Source organism: Papio anubis, chromosome 16, assembly GCF_008728515.1.
Source record: "Papio anubis isolate 15944 chromosome 16, Panubis1.0, whole genome shotgun sequence".
Lineage (NCBI taxonomy): Eukaryota > Metazoa > Chordata > Mammalia > Primates > Cercopithecidae > Papio > Papio anubis.
In genome coordinates, this window is record NC_044991.1 from 38,333,087 (window position 1) to 38,350,097 (window position 17,011).

At 41.8% G+C, this 17,011-nt stretch overlaps 1 protein-coding gene across 6 annotated transcripts in view; it reads right to left on the reverse strand.

Moving 5' to 3' along the window:
* The window catches only part of CFAP61 (cilia and flagella associated protein 61), a 303,360-nt gene that overhangs the window by 278,807 nt on the left and 7,542 nt on the right, over positions 1 to 17,011 (reverse strand). For 4 of the 6 annotated variants that reach the window (XM_017945056.2, XM_017945053.2, XM_017945054.2 and 1 more), the window contains exons 3-6: positions 6,074 to 6,224; positions 3,039 to 3,115; positions 2,161 to 2,228; positions 1,805 to 1,931 (exon numbers count right to left, since the gene is read on the reverse strand). In XM_017945056.2, the coding sequence (XP_017800545.1) occupies positions 1,805 to 1,931; positions 2,161 to 2,228; positions 3,039 to 3,115; positions 6,074 to 6,224 (423 nt within the window). Of the gene's footprint in view, positions 1 to 1,804; positions 1,932 to 2,160; positions 2,229 to 3,038; positions 3,116 to 3,490; positions 3,528 to 6,073; positions 6,225 to 7,175; positions 7,332 to 17,011 lie in introns of those variants that run through there. The other 2 variants (XM_017945057.2, XM_017945058.3) reach the window with 2 other exon arrangements.

Sequence of the window (17,011 nt, forward strand, 5' to 3'; positions counted from 1 at the left end):
TGATCTTGGTTTCTATCTCTATCTGATTCCTATCTCTATGGATGCTTTTCACCCATTTTGTACATCATAAAAGTGTAATCAGCAGTACTGTATACACTTTTTGTTTCTAAGTCTGCCTTCACTCGGCATAAACCTTCTGAGATTGATTCACGCTACTATATGTAAATGGTTCATTCCATTGAATTGCTGAGTAGCATCCACTGTATAGATGTACCACAGTTTGTAAGAGTAAACAACATTTACTGATGGATGGACAATTAGAGGGTTTTTTTTGGGCGGGGGGAGCGGTTGTAATGAAGCTGTCTTCATCTCTCTCTGTGCACCCCGCTTCTCAGCTACCAACGTGACAGTTAACTGAAGTGAGTCTCTCCCCACCACTTAACTCTAAGGCCCTTTGTCATAGTAATATTTAATATTTCCTGGGCCCTTACATGTGGCAGGAAGTGTGCTATGTGCTTGACATTCATTAGCTCACAATCATCACAATCTTGTGCTGTAGACAATAGGCTTACACCCACTGACAGAGGGAACTTACACCCCCGCAGAGTTCACTTTCCTTTTGTAAGTTAACCCACCTGGTGAGCAGGAGAGCCAAAATCAGAATCCACATCTATCTGATGCCAGCATTGCAAACTCTTAACAACAATGCCATACTACTGCTACATGCCTGGTAAATGATAGGCTCTTACTTTTGTAAAGTTTTTAAAACTTTTAAAATACTTTTCTAAAGAAAGTCAGCATTCCTCAAACACAGCAATGGCTGATCCTAAAAGATACAATTTATTCTTCACTGATAAGCCAAGCAACCACCCCTGTGAGATGATTTCATAATGCACTCTTATTTCTAATAGCCACTTTACATCGCTCATGGTTGTGTGAGTCAGAACTCTGGCAGGGCTCAGCTGGGCATCCTCACTTGGGTCTTTCATGTGGCTCCAATCAGAGGTCAGCTGTGCTGTAGATATATGGGGCTCTCCTGGGCTGGGTGTCCACAATGGCTCGCTCACACAGTGGGCAGGGGAAGCTAATTGTCAGCAGGAGCCCAGCTGGGGCTGTCAACCACCCCTCCCCTGTGAATATGTGGCTTCTCCAGACTTCTTACATACGGCTGGCTTCCTCCAGAGCAAGCATCCTGAGAGTGCCAGGCGGAAGCTTTCCAGCCTCACAAGTCCCAGAGCACCCCTTTGGCCATGGTCTACTGGTCAAAGTAGTCACAACCCACCCAGCTCCAGGAAGAGAGGATGGAACCCCCAAGGCTTGAAGACAGGAGTGCCAAGGTCACATCAAAGAAGAGCCTGCAGGGTGGAAGGTGGTATGGCAGCCATCTTTGGAAAACACTGCCACAGCCATCTCCCTAAAACTGCTGAACTTGGGGCACCTGATGGTAGAGACCTTCAACTTGGAAAACCCCTCTGGGGTCAACAGCATCCTCACTCACTGAATGTCAGAAAATAGTTGGGATTTACCAGGAAAACTGAACAGGCAGGTTCATTTTCAAGCTTGTTTCATTTGGAAGTTATCTTACTGGTGTGGGACCTAGGATTGTATGTTTTCAGAAACCCCTCAGGAGTCAATGCATAACGTTATAGCCACATAGAACGAAATGAGTATCATCAGATAGTCCTGCAAATAATGTCATTAAGGGGAACTATAAATATATCCAAATGAAGTAATGTTTATGCGTATTGTAAAAAAATTTTATCTGAGCTATGGTCACTTAGCATTGGTAGTTGAAAGAGTCTTGGGAAGATGACTGTCCCAGTGAAGCAAGCTTAGGTCACACAAGGCATGACTCCAACCGTACCTGGCTTTGCGAACGTGCAGCTGAGGATAGTGGCTGTGCCTGTGACATATATGCACTGCAAAGTCTTCCTCATACGTCAGACATGGAATGTTCCCCACTTGGTCAAAAACAGTTATGAGAGTTGAGCCTAAATCACAGAGATAAAGAAACATGTCCTTATCAAGAAATAAATTTGGGATGTCAGAACAAAATGTAGTTTCCATTCTAAATTGTGCTTTAATTGTTCTAATCAAATATGCATATGATACATTGAGGGCCTGGAGACCATTCTTATTTCTCATTCCCCAAAGCACCATTCTGGGAGTGAATTTTCAATGTTTGCTACTGGGGACCAGAGGTGGTTGGGTGGGCCTTACCTAGGCTCATGTAGGACGGCACGATGAGAAATATGAAGTGCAGCTCTGGCACTGCCTTATACACGGTTCTGGTGAGGAAAGAGAGGGTGGGTTGGTGTTAATAACAAAGCAGTCCCATTAGCTGGCACTTTATGAAGACAAACGCTGTCGCTAAAAAGGTGAGGTGCTCCTAAATCCACATGGGCTCCTTTGCTCCCCACCTGCAATGGCAAGAACAGCCTCAAGGCAATTTCTTTTTCTTCTCTATTTTTCCTTGGGTTCTAAAGGGCCCCTTTTCGATCTGTCCCACGGAGGCAGAGAGAATAAAGGGTGCCATGTTCATATGGCACACCAGATTTCTGCTAATATTAACCTTTGACCTGGCATCTGGACGGTCTGGTGTGACATTACAAAGTGACTTGAAAGCTGCGGTCACCACCCCCAAATGTCTGTGCAGGCTGTCAGAGGCTGTCAGAGACACATCGCCATGACTCGGTAGCCCTGCTGGTCATTTTCCATGCATCCTATTATTCAGGATGCTTTGAAGTCTGTCATGTTAATAAACATTTCTAAGGATAAGATGAAGAAAAGCAGTTTTTAGAAATGTCCAAGCTTGTGACACTTAACTCTTCTCCTACTCCTCTCACCCCAAATCCATTTCTTTAAATTACTGTACTACCAGTTTGCCTCAAATGATATCAGCGTGCAGAATGGACAATAGATTCAAAGAATTATCTTCTTTCAGAAATATTATTGCTATTCAAAGTAAATATTTTAATATAGCCACAAATTACAACCAAATTAAACACCCCAAAGAATTTCATGTCTTTTAAAAACTATTTCAAAACTATCCACATAGTCTCTTTCATGTTCACCACTGCACCGCCCCATCCACTCACCGAAGAATCTCTTTGCAACAGCCAACAGAATACTCATCCACGGCCACAAAGAGGTGCATGAACAACGTATTCAGGGGCTGCAGAAGAAAAGAGAACACAGATTAAAGGCTGAGTCAGCATTCGGGCTAGGTCAGAGCAGGGCTGGAGGAGGGTTTCGGGGCATCCACAGACACAGAACAGCCTGGCATTCAGGGTTGATATTTTATGTCTTAAGTGATGCAACACCCAGGCGGCATTGGAGCTGTGTCACTGAGTCCGTTTGCCGCCTTCTGTCCTCCTCGCTCAGAATTATTCAAGGAAACAGGGATCGTAAATGAGTCCAGAGCGCCCGCCCTTCCTCCTGCCCTCACGAATGAGCTGTGGGCAGGGAAGAGCCTGCAGGGGAGTGAAATCGATTATTAACTCAGTAGTCTTGTCCTCAGGGGTGTCTATGCCAAGTGAAAGACAATCACCCTTTTCCCGGCGCTCTTGAGTCAGCAGCTGCTGCTCTATTCATGTGACAGGCGGGAGAGATTCTCTTATGAATTTGAAAAATGGAAGGCAGATGTCACGTTCAGAATCCATTGGCTTGTTTTGTTCAACATTCCCAGAGTCAGAATCAAATATTACTCTTGGGATCCAGAAAACCTGGGAGCTGAAAACTCACAGTAGCAAGATTCTAACATGACTTTCCAGTTAAATCTTCCAAGTTTTAAAAGAGCTTTGTCTCCTCCTTCTGCAGATTTTTAACGTGGCCTAAACAATGAGTAAGTGGTTCAAACATCCACACATTGGTCCACTCAACTCGGTACCTCTGTGCGTATGAACAAATCTTCAAATTCTGGAAATAGTGCAGACGTGGACTGGCTGACTGGTGAGGGTAGTGCTAGCACCTATATCAGGACAGCACGGGTGCTGCCTAGGTTTCTTGTTTTTTGAATAACTTTCTAGACAGCTTTGTGGGACCAATGGCACTTCTGTGTGCCTTGCCCCCATTTCTGTTGGATGGTGTGTGACTCAGAAGCACTCGGAAAGAACTATATGGTGCCTAAAAGCGCAAGAGGAGAACCATGTTTTGATTCATGAGCTAGAAAACTCCCAAAAGGCAAACAATACAAATCCCAAAAGTCCAGATAACGATGACGACAACATGATTTTAAGCACTTGCTGTGTATTCACTCATTTAATCCCACAATAATCTCACTCAACATCTGCCTTACATTCTGAATAGGACTAGCCTCAGGAGCACATGGCTTATGATTTGCTTGATTTGTCTCCCAAATTCTCTCTTCCATCATAAATATGGCAATGCAAGATTTATTCTTTAGCTTTAGGATAAAAATCATTACTTCAGCTGCAAATACCCCTGGGATAGGTATTACATTAAACCTTAAGGCTCTATATACTGGTGACATCCAGCAGAAAAGTAATGCAAGCCACAAATGTCATTTCAAATTTTCTAGTAGACACATTAAAAAAGAATAAAGACAAACAGGTGAATTAATGTTTAATATTTAATCTAATATTTAACCTAATATATTCAAAATAGTATCATTTTAACAAGTAATCACTATAAAAATCATTAATGAGATATTATACACTCTTTGTTTTCTACTAAGTATTTGAAATCTGGCATATTTTATACTTATGGAACACCTCAATTCAGACTAGCTACATTTCAAGTGTTCATTAGTTACATAAAGCTGGTGGCAACCACATTGGACAGCCCAGCTCTACGCTGTCATAGAAGATAGTTTGAAAAGAAACAAAAGGGACATGTGTTTATGAGTAAGAGTGTTAATTTATAATTTTCAGAAAGGTAAAATCATAACCCTAATGCAAATATAAAATAAACAGCTATCAGAGGTTTATTCAACTTCAACTCATCAATTAATGAGGCAACCAGTGAGATGATAAAAATGATTCTTTGCACTTGAAGAGCTGGATACTTCAGCTGATTTACTAGGAAAAGGAAAGAATAAGATTGCTGGATTAGATACCAAATAACCATAATAAACCATAAACTTGGAGGCTGCCTCTTTCCAGACAGGAATTCTTTACATCCTAATGGACAAAAATCTACAGGCTAATCGCCATTCCTACAGCATTGTAAAACAGGCTAGTCAACCAAAGGTGCAAGCATTGGACTGAAATAATCTTTTTGGTCTATTTCCAAGTTTGGGATAATTTTTCTGACAACAGTCCTTGGGTATACAGGGTGGCAGGGTAGGAGAGAGCACAAAAGATGAGGGGAAGGCACCATCTAGTGAAATAAATGCTGAATAATTTGCTTAGGGGTGTGTGTATGTGTGCACATTTACACACGTGTACGGGGGGTGAATTCACCCACACACTAATTTGGCATTCCCTTTTCTTCTGACATGAGGGCTCTGGGGACATGCTGCAGAATTCCACCATAAGGCAAGGGTGCTGCCCAGAGTTGCATCCTCTGGCACTCCACAAAAACTGGGGCCTGTCTCTAGCCTGGCTCTGGCAGGTTGCATGTAGGGAAAGCTCAGATTTGGCACCAGGTACCCAGGCCAGACTCCTGGGAACCACTAACCTAGCTTCTGTTGGCCGACAAGTTGTCATGTGCCGGCAGCTAGAAGACATTAAATAAGCCAAGGTTCACGAGGGCATTTTGAAAATTATAGAATGTGACAGAAGTCTGAGGCTCTGCTGTCATGATTACAAGGGCAAGCGTGTAGATGGCAGGTGCTCTCCTAACATATCAACGACCTTGGACACTGACGCCTGGAGAACAACGCGAGACCTGGAAGCACACGTTTGACACTTCCACTAATTCTTCCCCTGCCCTCATTAGTGGAGCATGATCCAGGCCTTGCCAGCGGCTAGCCAACTTGGCAACTCCCTGCCCTTTCCTATCCCTTCTGGCACTACTCTCAGCCCTTTTCCTCCCCACCAGCTACCTTCACTTTTAAGTGTCATGATATCATACACTGTTCAGTGCAAAACTTGGAAAGACATAATTACAAACACAGGACTCCCCCTCAAGATTCAGGGTGTTCTAATAAGCACTGTATGCGATTTCTTACTGTGCATGGGATGTCACTGTCGAGCTCCCGGAACACTGACACCCAGTTGTCCTGCTTGGCAACATTCCAATTGGGGTAGTCCAGGAAGGTGGCCTGGGCCATGATCTCCTCCTTGTCATTGCAGAGGGTAACAGCAAGGTTTGCCTTTTCTCTGTAGAAATGATTAAAAATGCAAACATGAGTAAGATTACAAAAAGTGAGGTGAGGACATATCATTTTTTCCCCTCTGGCTACTGGAGCTCAGCAGCCATTGCATGAGGGCTGATAATCTTTGGAAAAGGTGGGAATGATATTGCAGCCACTTTGGGGTACATCGTTCAGGACAAGTGGTGCTGTTAACTAAACTTGTATTCAAAATGACATTTCATGAGAAAGGTATTACATTTATGATATTGAGTATCTACTATCTTTCCCTGAGAGATTGGCTAGGAAGATATTTGACTACACAGTTTTCCCTATCCTCTCCATGTTGCCAATACCACTGTGTTTGACCTAAACATCTGCGGTTAGGGTGGCCAAGTGTCCCTCTTTGCCCAGGACTGGGAGTGCCCAAGATATAAGACTTTCATGGCTTAAAAACATGAAAGTCCTGGGCAAACTCGGATGAATGGGTCACCTATACACAGTGGTAAAGCTAACAGTTTAGCTCCATCTCAGTTACCATTCTCAAGCAGTTCCTCCAAACTGTGAGTCCATGTCCCTGGGCTTACTGATTCATTCATATGGAATCTGGGAATCTGGATTATCGTCTGACCCAGCTGCAGAAATGGGGACTCTCAGGAGTCTTGCTTAAGCTAAAGTAACCCGGTGAGTTAATAAAGCGAAGAGAGGAGAAGCAGGCCTTCCAGTGTTATTCTGGTGGTTGTCTCAGAGGGACTATCTTGACAATCCCTCCCAACTGCTACCCTGTCTTGTGGCCCATCAACGCAGCAAGACTTAAAGGCACTTAAAGGCAGCCTATAGTTTACCACCCCAAGAACCATTTGTGCATAAATTTAAATATATTTTTTACTTTCTTAGTGAAATAAAATATACTGGCATCTTAAGTTGGAGGAAAAAATAGTTAAACAGTCACTCAAAATACAAAGAAGGCAGCAGTTACCCACGTTCCTTCTTGAGGAGAACAGGAAGAAGCAAGCATGTAACTGGAGGAAGAGGCGAAGAGGAGACGACAGGAAGACAGAAAGTGACATGGGCTTTCCAGCTATGTTTTTATCACAGAAGGAATACATTGTCAGTGCAGAAAGAATGAGAAAATCTAAGCAAGAAGAGAAAAAAATAATTTGGAAAATCAGTTTTAATCCCACCTTCCATAGATAACCAACTACTGTCAATACTTTGGTTTCTGTCTCTCCAGACTTATCTTTTCATGAGGGTAACTATATGTTGAAATGTACATCGTGTGTTTTTAAAACTGGAATCTGGCCAGGCACGGTGGCTCACACCTGTAATCCCAGCATTTTGGGAGGCCAAGGTGGGCAGATAACTTGAGGCCAGGAGTTCAAGACAGCCTGGCCAACATGGTGAAAACCCATCTCAACTAAAAATACAAAAATTAGCTGGGTATCGTGGTACACGCCTGTAATCCCAGCTACTCGGGAAGCTGAGGCAGAGAATCGCTTGAACCCAGCAGGCAGAGGCTGCAGTGAGCCGAGATCGCACCACTGCACTCCAGCTTGGACGACAGAGCGAGACTCCATCTCAAAAATAATAATAATAAATAATAAAAAAATAAAAATGGAATCCCACAACCTATACTATTTGTAGCCTGCTTTATCTCACTTGACAGTGGACCCTTTTACTAGAGCAGTTCACCAAAGAGCAGTCTCTCACACACATGCACTTCCTGTACTTTTTCTTTAAATCAATTTACTTTGGGCTTAAAGTTTTAATAGGAAATATACATCGCTACCATAAATGGAAAACCAGTATCTCTTACTATAAATAGAAGGTAAAGGCCGGGCGCGGTGGCTCAAGCCTGTAATCCCAGCACTTCTGAAGGCCGAGGCAGGTAGATCACAAGGTCAAGAGATCGAGACCACTCTGGCCAACACAGTGAAACCCCACCTCTACTAAAAATACAAACATTAGCTGGGAGTGATGGCACATGCCTGTAGTCCTAGCTACTCGGGAGGCTGAGGCAGGAGAATGGCTTGAACCCAGGAGGTGGAGGTTGCAGCCAGCCAAGATCACGCCACTGCACTGCAGTCTGGCGACAGAGCAAGAGTCTGTCTCAAAAAAAAAAAAAAAAAAAAAAAAGAAGAAGAAGAAGAAGAAGGGAACTATAAAAATAAAGATGTAACATTTAAAACAAAATTTTTTCCTGCATGTAGCAAGTGAAATCCCCCTGGGTACCACCAGATGTACCGACCTCTTTGGGAAACATTGTGCTGGGGATATCAATCTCAGTGCCTGCAGCCACTGTACCTTCTCAGAGGAAGACACAGCAGCCACATATGATCACACTCCTCAGCCACAGGGGAATGAAACAGGGCTGCTCCTGGTCCAGGGGCCCCATACAAGCACTGGCTATCAAGGAAAGGAGGCAGTAGACTGTCCCAGGTTCCTAGAATACAGTATCCACACAGGGCTCTTTAGCACGGGCATGCAGCCCCAAAACTTCTCACTGAACCCTTCACTTCCATCTACCTCTATCATCTCCCTCCAGCTCTTGGTCTTTTGGGCTCCTCTGCCCCAGACTGCCAGAGTCATGACCTATGGTCTCAAGCTGAGAGTGCTCCCTCTAAACCAGATGAGAAAATGCACCAGACACCGTACACGTCAGCTCTGACGATAGTGGCGATGGTAGGGAGGAAGAAGTGGGCAAGAATCTGGGACAGCGCAGCCACCATCCCCTCAGGGAAGCAAAAAACAATGTGCTCCTGGAATCCAATTCTAACGAAATGCATTTATCCATGGGAACCTCAGGATGGCAGTTAGGTCCTATAGTACAATTAGCACAATACTATATACCACATAGACATTAAAGATTCAATATGCTTCTGTGGGTTGGCCTGGGAAGCCAGTCATGAATTACTTTGTTTCAATGGGAAAATGCACTACAGTTTACAAATAGCTGACTGTAAAAAGTAACTTTTGTAGCATTATCTTTTTATGTATATAATTTTTACTTCTTATTACCCCTTAGCCACTAGGTCCTCCACAGCACAGATAAAAATCACCATGGGAACAAAGGGAAAGAAGAGGATATATATACACACACACACACACACACACACACACACACACACACACACACCCACCCCATATATATATTTTTGACAGAGTCTTGCTCTGTCACCCAGGCTGGAGTGCAGTGGCACGATCTCGGCTCACCACAACCTCCCTCTCCGGGGTTCAAGCGATTCTCCCACCTCAGCCTCCCGAGTAGCTGCAACTACAGGTGCCTGCCACCACGTCCAGCTAATTTTTGTATTTTTAGTAGAGACAAGGTTTCACCATGTTGGCCAGGATGGTCTCAATCTCTCTCTCTCTCTCTTTTTTTTTTTTCTAATTATTGTTTCTCTGTGGTCTCGCTCTGTGGTCTCAATCTCTTGACTTCATGATCCATCTGCCTCAGCCTCCCAAAGTGCTGGGATTACAGGCATGAGCCACCGCACCCGGCTGAGAAGGCATACTTTCAAATGTTGGATTTTAAACTCTTCTTTGTAATAAGCCAAATCCAAACTGAAGGAGCCCTATTAATACACACACACACACACACACACAGGTATTTCATACAAAATGGAAATCAGAGCTCTTTTCATTGGAGCGATGCCTCATTTATTCAACTGCTTAGGAAATTTTCCCAGTATAGCCAAAACTTACTTTCTTTTTTTACAGTCAGATGTTATACAATTTTTTAATAATATTTTAACGTGGTACAATTTACATGCAGTGAAATGATTTTGTGGGTATAATTTAACTAATTTTAGAAAATAAATATACCTTTGAATCACATCCACCCCCTTCACACATAAATTAATGTTTACATCATCACGAAAAGTTTCCTAATTTATCACCCAGTAAACAACCCATTAAAATAATGTGGACTGGTTACTGTCAAAGCATATTAGTTTTCCTACTCTGGAACTTTATTTTTATTTTATTTTTTTATTTATTATACTTTAAGTTCTGGGATACAAGTACAGAACATACAGGTTTGTTACATAGGTATACACGTGCCATGTTGGTTTGTTGCACCCATCAACCCGTCACCTACATTAGATATTTCTCCTAATGTCATCCCTCCCCTAACCCCCACTCTGACAGGCCCCAGTGTGTGATGTTCCCCTCCCTGTGTTCTCATTGTTTAACTCCCATTTATGAGTGAGAACATGTGGTGTTTGGCGTTTTGTTCTTGTGATAGTTTGCTGAGAATGGTGATTTCCAGGTTCATCCATGTCCCTGCAAAGGACATGAACTTATCTTTCTTTATGGCTGCATAGTATTCCATGGTGTATATGTGCCACATTTTCTTTATCCAGTCTATTATTAAAGGATATTTGGGTTGGTTCCAAGTCTTTGCTATTGTGAATGGTGCTGTAATAAATATACGTGTGCATGTGTCTTTATAGTAGAATGACTTATAATCCTTTGGGTATATACCCAGTAATGGGATGGCTGGGTCAAATGGTGTTTCTCGTTCTAGATCCTTGAGGAATTGCCACACAGTCTTCCACAATGATTGAACTAATTTACACTCCCACCAACAGTGTAAAAGCATTCCTATTTCTCCACATCCTCTCCAGCATCTGTTGTTTCCTGACTTTTTAATGATTGCCATTCTAACTGACGTGAGATGGTTATCTCATTGTGGTTTTGATTTGCATTTCCCTAATGACCAGTGATGATGAGCATTTTTTCATGTCTGTTGGCTGCATAAATGTCTTCTTTTGAGAAGTGTCTGTTCACAACCTTTGCCCATTTTTTGATGGGGTTGTTTTTTTCTGGTAAATTTGTTTAAGTTCCTTGTACAAAACTTATTTCTTTATAGTTGATGGAAATCTTAGTGAAACAGCACTCACCTTTTCTGCTTGATTTTTTTTTTTTTTTTTTTTTTTTGAGACGGAGTCTTGCTCTGTCGCCCAGGCTGGAGTGCAGTGGTGCGATCTTGGCTCACTGCAAGCTCCACCTCCTGGGTTCACGTCATTCTCCTGCCTCAGACTCGCCAGCAGCTGGGACTACAGGCGCCCGCCACCATGCCCGGCTAATTTTTTGTATTTTTAGTAGAGATGGGGTTTCACCGTGTTAGCCAGGATGGTCTTGATCTCCTGACCTCGTGATCCCCCTGCCTTGGCCTCCCAAAGTGCTGGGATTAGAGGTGTGAGTCACCGCGCCCAGCCTTAGGTGAGATCAGTTTTATTTGTTCCTGTACTTCTATAACTGAACGGGCAGTCAATAAAACAAAACCAAACACACAGACCACAAAAGAACCACCTTTTTTTTTTTTTTTTTTTTTTTTAAATGTCTATAAAATAAGTCATTAAGCCTTGTAGCTGACTTGGCCAAGGGACAGGAGTTGCCTAATATAAAAAAATGAAACACCGTGTGGGCTTAGTAGCAGCTGTTTTGGAAGCTTCAGGACATCAGTGAAAATTTAAATTTGCTTTTACTTCTGAAAATACACTGGCTTCTAAGATAGGTTGCAACCCTTTCAGTTATAAAGATCCCATTTTAACTTTTTTTTTTTTTAATGTTTGGGGTCTAAGCAAGGGGAAGGCTGGAGTTACTGAAATAGGAAAAGTGTGGGAAGAGTGGATTGAAGGCAGGTGAAGACCCACACTACATTCAAGTGCCTACTAGGTATCCAAGGGTTGGCATTCACCAGGAAGCTGGATAAATGAATCTGGAATCCAGAAGGTTCTGTCATCGATGTCAGACTTTTTCCCATTTATATCATAAATTCACCCAGAATTAATTTTTAAAAGTTTTCTACTACATGAGGTTGGTTATTATTTTCTTTTCCATGTGAACAACAAACTCTCCCAGCACCATTTATTGAGTGGCACATCCGTTCCCCACAAAGCCATCATCAAATTTTTATATAGGTATGGGTCTGTTTCTGGGATCTCTATCCTGGTCCATCTGTCTTTTGTCAATTCCCTGCAAATTACCACACTGCTCTGATTACTATACCTACAATGAATCTTTAGTTGGCAAGCCTCTCCACCTTATTTTTCTTCCTTCAGATTATCCTGAACCTTTGCTTTCCCATACAGATTTAGACTCATTAAGCTTGACAAATAATCTTGTTAGGATTTTGATGGGGGTGGAGGGAAACTGACTTTGTGATTTGAATCTTCCTGTCCAAAATGTAGTCTACCTCTTGAAATACCATAGTCCCCCCACTTCTCCATGGTTTCATGGCCCACAGTTTCATAGTTAATTGCAGTCAACGGCAGTTAGAAAATACTGAATGGAAAATTCCAGAAATAAACAATCTATAAATTTATAATTGCATGCCATTCTGAGTAGCAAGATGAAATTACATGCCATTCCACCCCGTCCTGCCCAGGAATTGTCCAGCAGACCCACACTGTAGATGCTGCTGCCCGTGAGTCACCTAGTATTAGATCTGATAACTGCACTCTGTTACCAGATCGACTGTCACTGCATCACAGTACTTTGGTTCAAAGTGCAAGAGTAGTGATGCTGGTAATTCAGATATACTGAAGAGAAGCCATAAAAGGCTTCCTTTACATGAAAAGGTGAAAATTCTCAACTTAATGAGGAAAAAATAAATTGTATGCTGAGGTTGCTAAGATCTAGGGTAAGAAGAAATCTTTAATCCGTGAAATTTTGAAAATGGAAAAAAAAATTCATGCTAGTTGTCCTGTCGCACCTCAAACTACAAAAGTTACGGTCACAGTGCATAACAAATGCTTAGTTAAGATGGAAAAGCCATTACATTTGTGGGTAGAAGGCATGAACAAAAATGTGTTCTGACTAGTAACAATTGGATGTGGTACTATCCTCAGTTTCAGGCATCCACTAGGGGTCTTGGAATATATTTCTCTCAGATAAGGGAGAGGGGCGGCTACTGAATTTAGGCTTTCCTTAATGTCTTTGAATAGTTGACAATTTACCCCATAATGAGCTTGGTGTTATTTTGTCAGTTTTATACTAGGTACTTTATATTCTTTGGCATGGGCATAAATAGAAAAATGTTTTCTGTTCATTGTTAGTATATAAAAATGCAATGGGTTTTTGTTCAATGACTTTATAGCCAGGAATTTTAAACTTCTGTATTCATTCTAACTCATATTACTTCCAATTTTCTAAGTAGAGAACATATCACCTGCAAAAAATGACAATTTGTTTCTTCCTTTCAAATCCTAGTACATTTTATTGCTTTTGCTCTCCCTTACTGCAATAGCTAGAATCTCATGACAACAGGCACCCTCATTTATTATACAGGGATTGTTTTAATCTTTTACCATTACATATGGTGTTTGTTAAAGGTTTTTACACATATGAGAATCATCTTATATTCTTATTTTGTTAAGAATTATTACTAAGAATATTGCATTTTATCAAATGATTTTGTCTTTATTGAGAAGATTACATTTTCTCCTTTGTTAATTTGATGAATTAGACTAATCCATTTTCTAATATTAAACCAATCTTGAATACCATGATCAATTAATCATAATCATATCTTTTTAGTTCATTATTAGATTCCTTTCCTATTTTTTTTTAGAATTTTTACATCCATGTTCATGAGCAAGGCATGAATGTTAATTTCATTTCTCTTTCTATGTGAGATTGGCCATTAACTTTCCTTTCTTGTACTGTCTTTGTCTTATTTTGATATTAACATTATGCTAGCCTCATAAAGTAAGCTAAAAAGTATTCTCTTTCTGCTTCCAAGAACTTGTATTTATTTGGGACATACCCAATCCCTGAATGTTTGGTAGGACTGCTTGTAAAGGCAGTTGTGCCTACCATTTTATTGGTGGGAGGATTTAAAATTAACAATTCAATTTAATGGGTTTCTATCATTTCTTTTCTTTCTTTCTTTTTTTTTTTTTTTGAGACGGAGTCTTGCTGTAGGCTGGAGTGCAGTGGCACGATCTCCGCTCACTGCAAGCTCCGCCCCCCGGGTTCACACCATTCTCCTGCCTCAGCCTCTTGAGTAGCTGGGACTACAGGTGCCTGCCACCACGCCCAGCTAATTTTTTTTTTTTTGTATTTTTAGTAGAGACGGGGTTTCACCGTGTTAGCCAGGATGGTCTCAATCTCCTGACCTCGTGATCCGCCCGTCTCAGCCTCCCAAAGTGGTGGGATTACAGGCGTGAGCCACCGCGCCCAGCCTCTATCATTTCTTAAGTTGATTTTAAGAAACTTTTCTGGGACCCCATATTTTCAAATTTATTGGCATGTAGTTTTTTTTTTTTTATACAGGTCCCCAATCCCTTTAAATTCATAAAGCCCTAAAAACTGGAAGCAGCAAAATTGGACTTGAAGTGACATGAGGTTACTCTACAGTCTTGATTCCATATATAAAATATTCTTACATTTTTACCACAGATATCCTAACGTATGTAATCATGGGAAATCTCTCCAGCCCTCATGGGTGGAATTCAATAATATTTCATCAATGGATGAAACTAATTTTTAAAATTCTGCATTCTGAAACACAACTAGTCACATGGGATTTAGTTAAAGGATTGTGAATCTATAATACCCTTTTATTACCTGCTTAACCTCAGCAACATCTGTAGTTATTATGTCCTTTTCACATTACTTTGAAAGTTTTCCTTTTTTTCCTGATTAATCATGTCAGAAGTTTTTTCTTTCTTTAGGCTTTTTAAAGAACGAACTTTTGGCTTTGTTTATCCTCTACCAGATGCTTGCTTTCCGTTTCATTAATATGCTCTCTTGTCCTTTATTTCCTGTTTTCTTGAGCTGATTCGACTGTTCTTGTTCTAACTTGGAGGTAAACTCTGAACTTTATTTCAGGTCTTTCTTCTCTTCTAAGTATTTAAGATTGTTAAGTTCCCTCTAAGACCTGCTATTTTGTTCATCTATTTCTGCATAACAGGTTATCCCAAATTTAGTGGCTACCCTGTTTTATTTGCTCATGATTCTATGGGTGAGAAATTCAGACAGGGTACAGCAGGGGTATCTTTTGGGGTAAGAACCTCCAAGATGGTTTTTTTCCCTCATGTGTCTTGTGCTTCAGTGAGGGTGGCCCAAAGGGGCTGGGGTGCGCCGGGAAGGGTGACATGGGGCCTTCCTTCTTGCTAGAGGCTGGGCTCCTCAATTCTCCTCCATGCAGACACATGCTTCTCTCTTATGATGTGGCCTCTCTGGGTGGTATGTCCAGTAGAGTAGACAGAGTTTTTACATGGTACTGCAAGGTTCGAAGAGCACAAAACTGAAAGCTTCCAGCAAGGGCTCGAACTAGGGTGAGGCCAGAGGGACCCAGGGTTCAAAAATGGAAGGAGCTGTTCACTCTCAGGTTCATGCAGGGGCCCTAGCTGGGAGTGAGTACCCAGGATGTCCCGCGTGCCTCCCCTGGGTCAGCCCTGCTGCCAGGCCATCTTAACACTTGGGCCTGGGACCAGGACAGCCCCACTTTCATCACATTCTATCGGGGGAGTCACAGGCTCAGCAAAGATGGAAAACGTGGAGACTACAGCAGGGAGAACGACACAAAAAGGCACAGGGAACACAGGGAGGCGAGAGAGTCTCCAGTGCTCTACCAGTTCTACTGACTTTCACTTTATCTATTTTAGAACTGTGTCATTAGAAGCATGTAAGTTTAAAGCTGTCTTAGGTCTCTCAAGAACAGTTTTATCATTATATAGTGACCCTCTTTATCTGTAGAGAGCTTTTCGTCCTGAACTATATGCTGTCTGCTGTTGATATAGCAATACTAGTCCTTGTTTTGGATGAGATTTGGGGTGGGCATATCTTTTTTTCCTGATACTTTGACTTCAAATATTTCTGTGACTTTATACATTAGTTATATCTCATAAATAGAATATCAGTTTTGTTTTGTGTTCAGCCAATCTGCCTCTGTTCCAGTTATCAACTGATGTGTAATAAACTACCCTAAACCTTAGTGGCTTTAAGTAACAATTATTATCTCTCACGGTTCTGTGGGCTGCCTGGATTGAACTAAGCAGTTTTTGCGTGGTATCTCAGGCTATCAAATGGCAGCAATGGCTAAAGCCATCTGAAGACTCAGTGTCTAAGACAGCTTACTTGCATGGTTGGCAGCTGGTGGCAGTTGCCAGCGGGGAGCTCAGCAGAGGCTGTCAAATGAAGCACCCACAGGGAGCCATGTGACTGGAGCTTTCATCAGTGCGGCATCGGGTTCTGAGAAGGAGCACTTCCGGAGACCCACTGGAAGTTGCAAGACTTCTTATGTCTTAGACTTGAAGTCAAATAGGGTCTCACTTCTGCTGCTTTCCATTGGTTGCATAGGGCGAGCCATGATTCTCTGTGAGAACAGACTACACAACTGCCTAAGTGACAGGATGTGTGGCTCATGGGAGCTGGGGGAGCCTGTTTGCATACCACTTACCACGCCCTCCATCTTGAATAAAACCTGAAGAATTCTTTCATTCTAATCATGTTCCTCCCAATTTATATGCTGTTTTTGTCCTGAATCTTAGTTTTAACATATGGTTTATACCTCACAAATCAGTCGTTATCAATATTATTGTTTTATGCCAGTCATACTTTTTCTTAGATTTACCTACATATTTGCCATATTTTTGTTGACATTCCTTCTTATGTTTTGAGCTTTCCAGCTGAAGTATCCTCTGTTCTTCCAAGAGCATATTCTGAGGAATTTCCTCCATTCAGAGTCTATTGGTAAATGAGTTAGGTTTTTGTTTGCCAGAAAATGCATTTATTTTCTCCCAGGTCCCGCTAGGAATTGTTTCACTGGGTGAAACGGTGTCACAATTCTAAATTGATGTT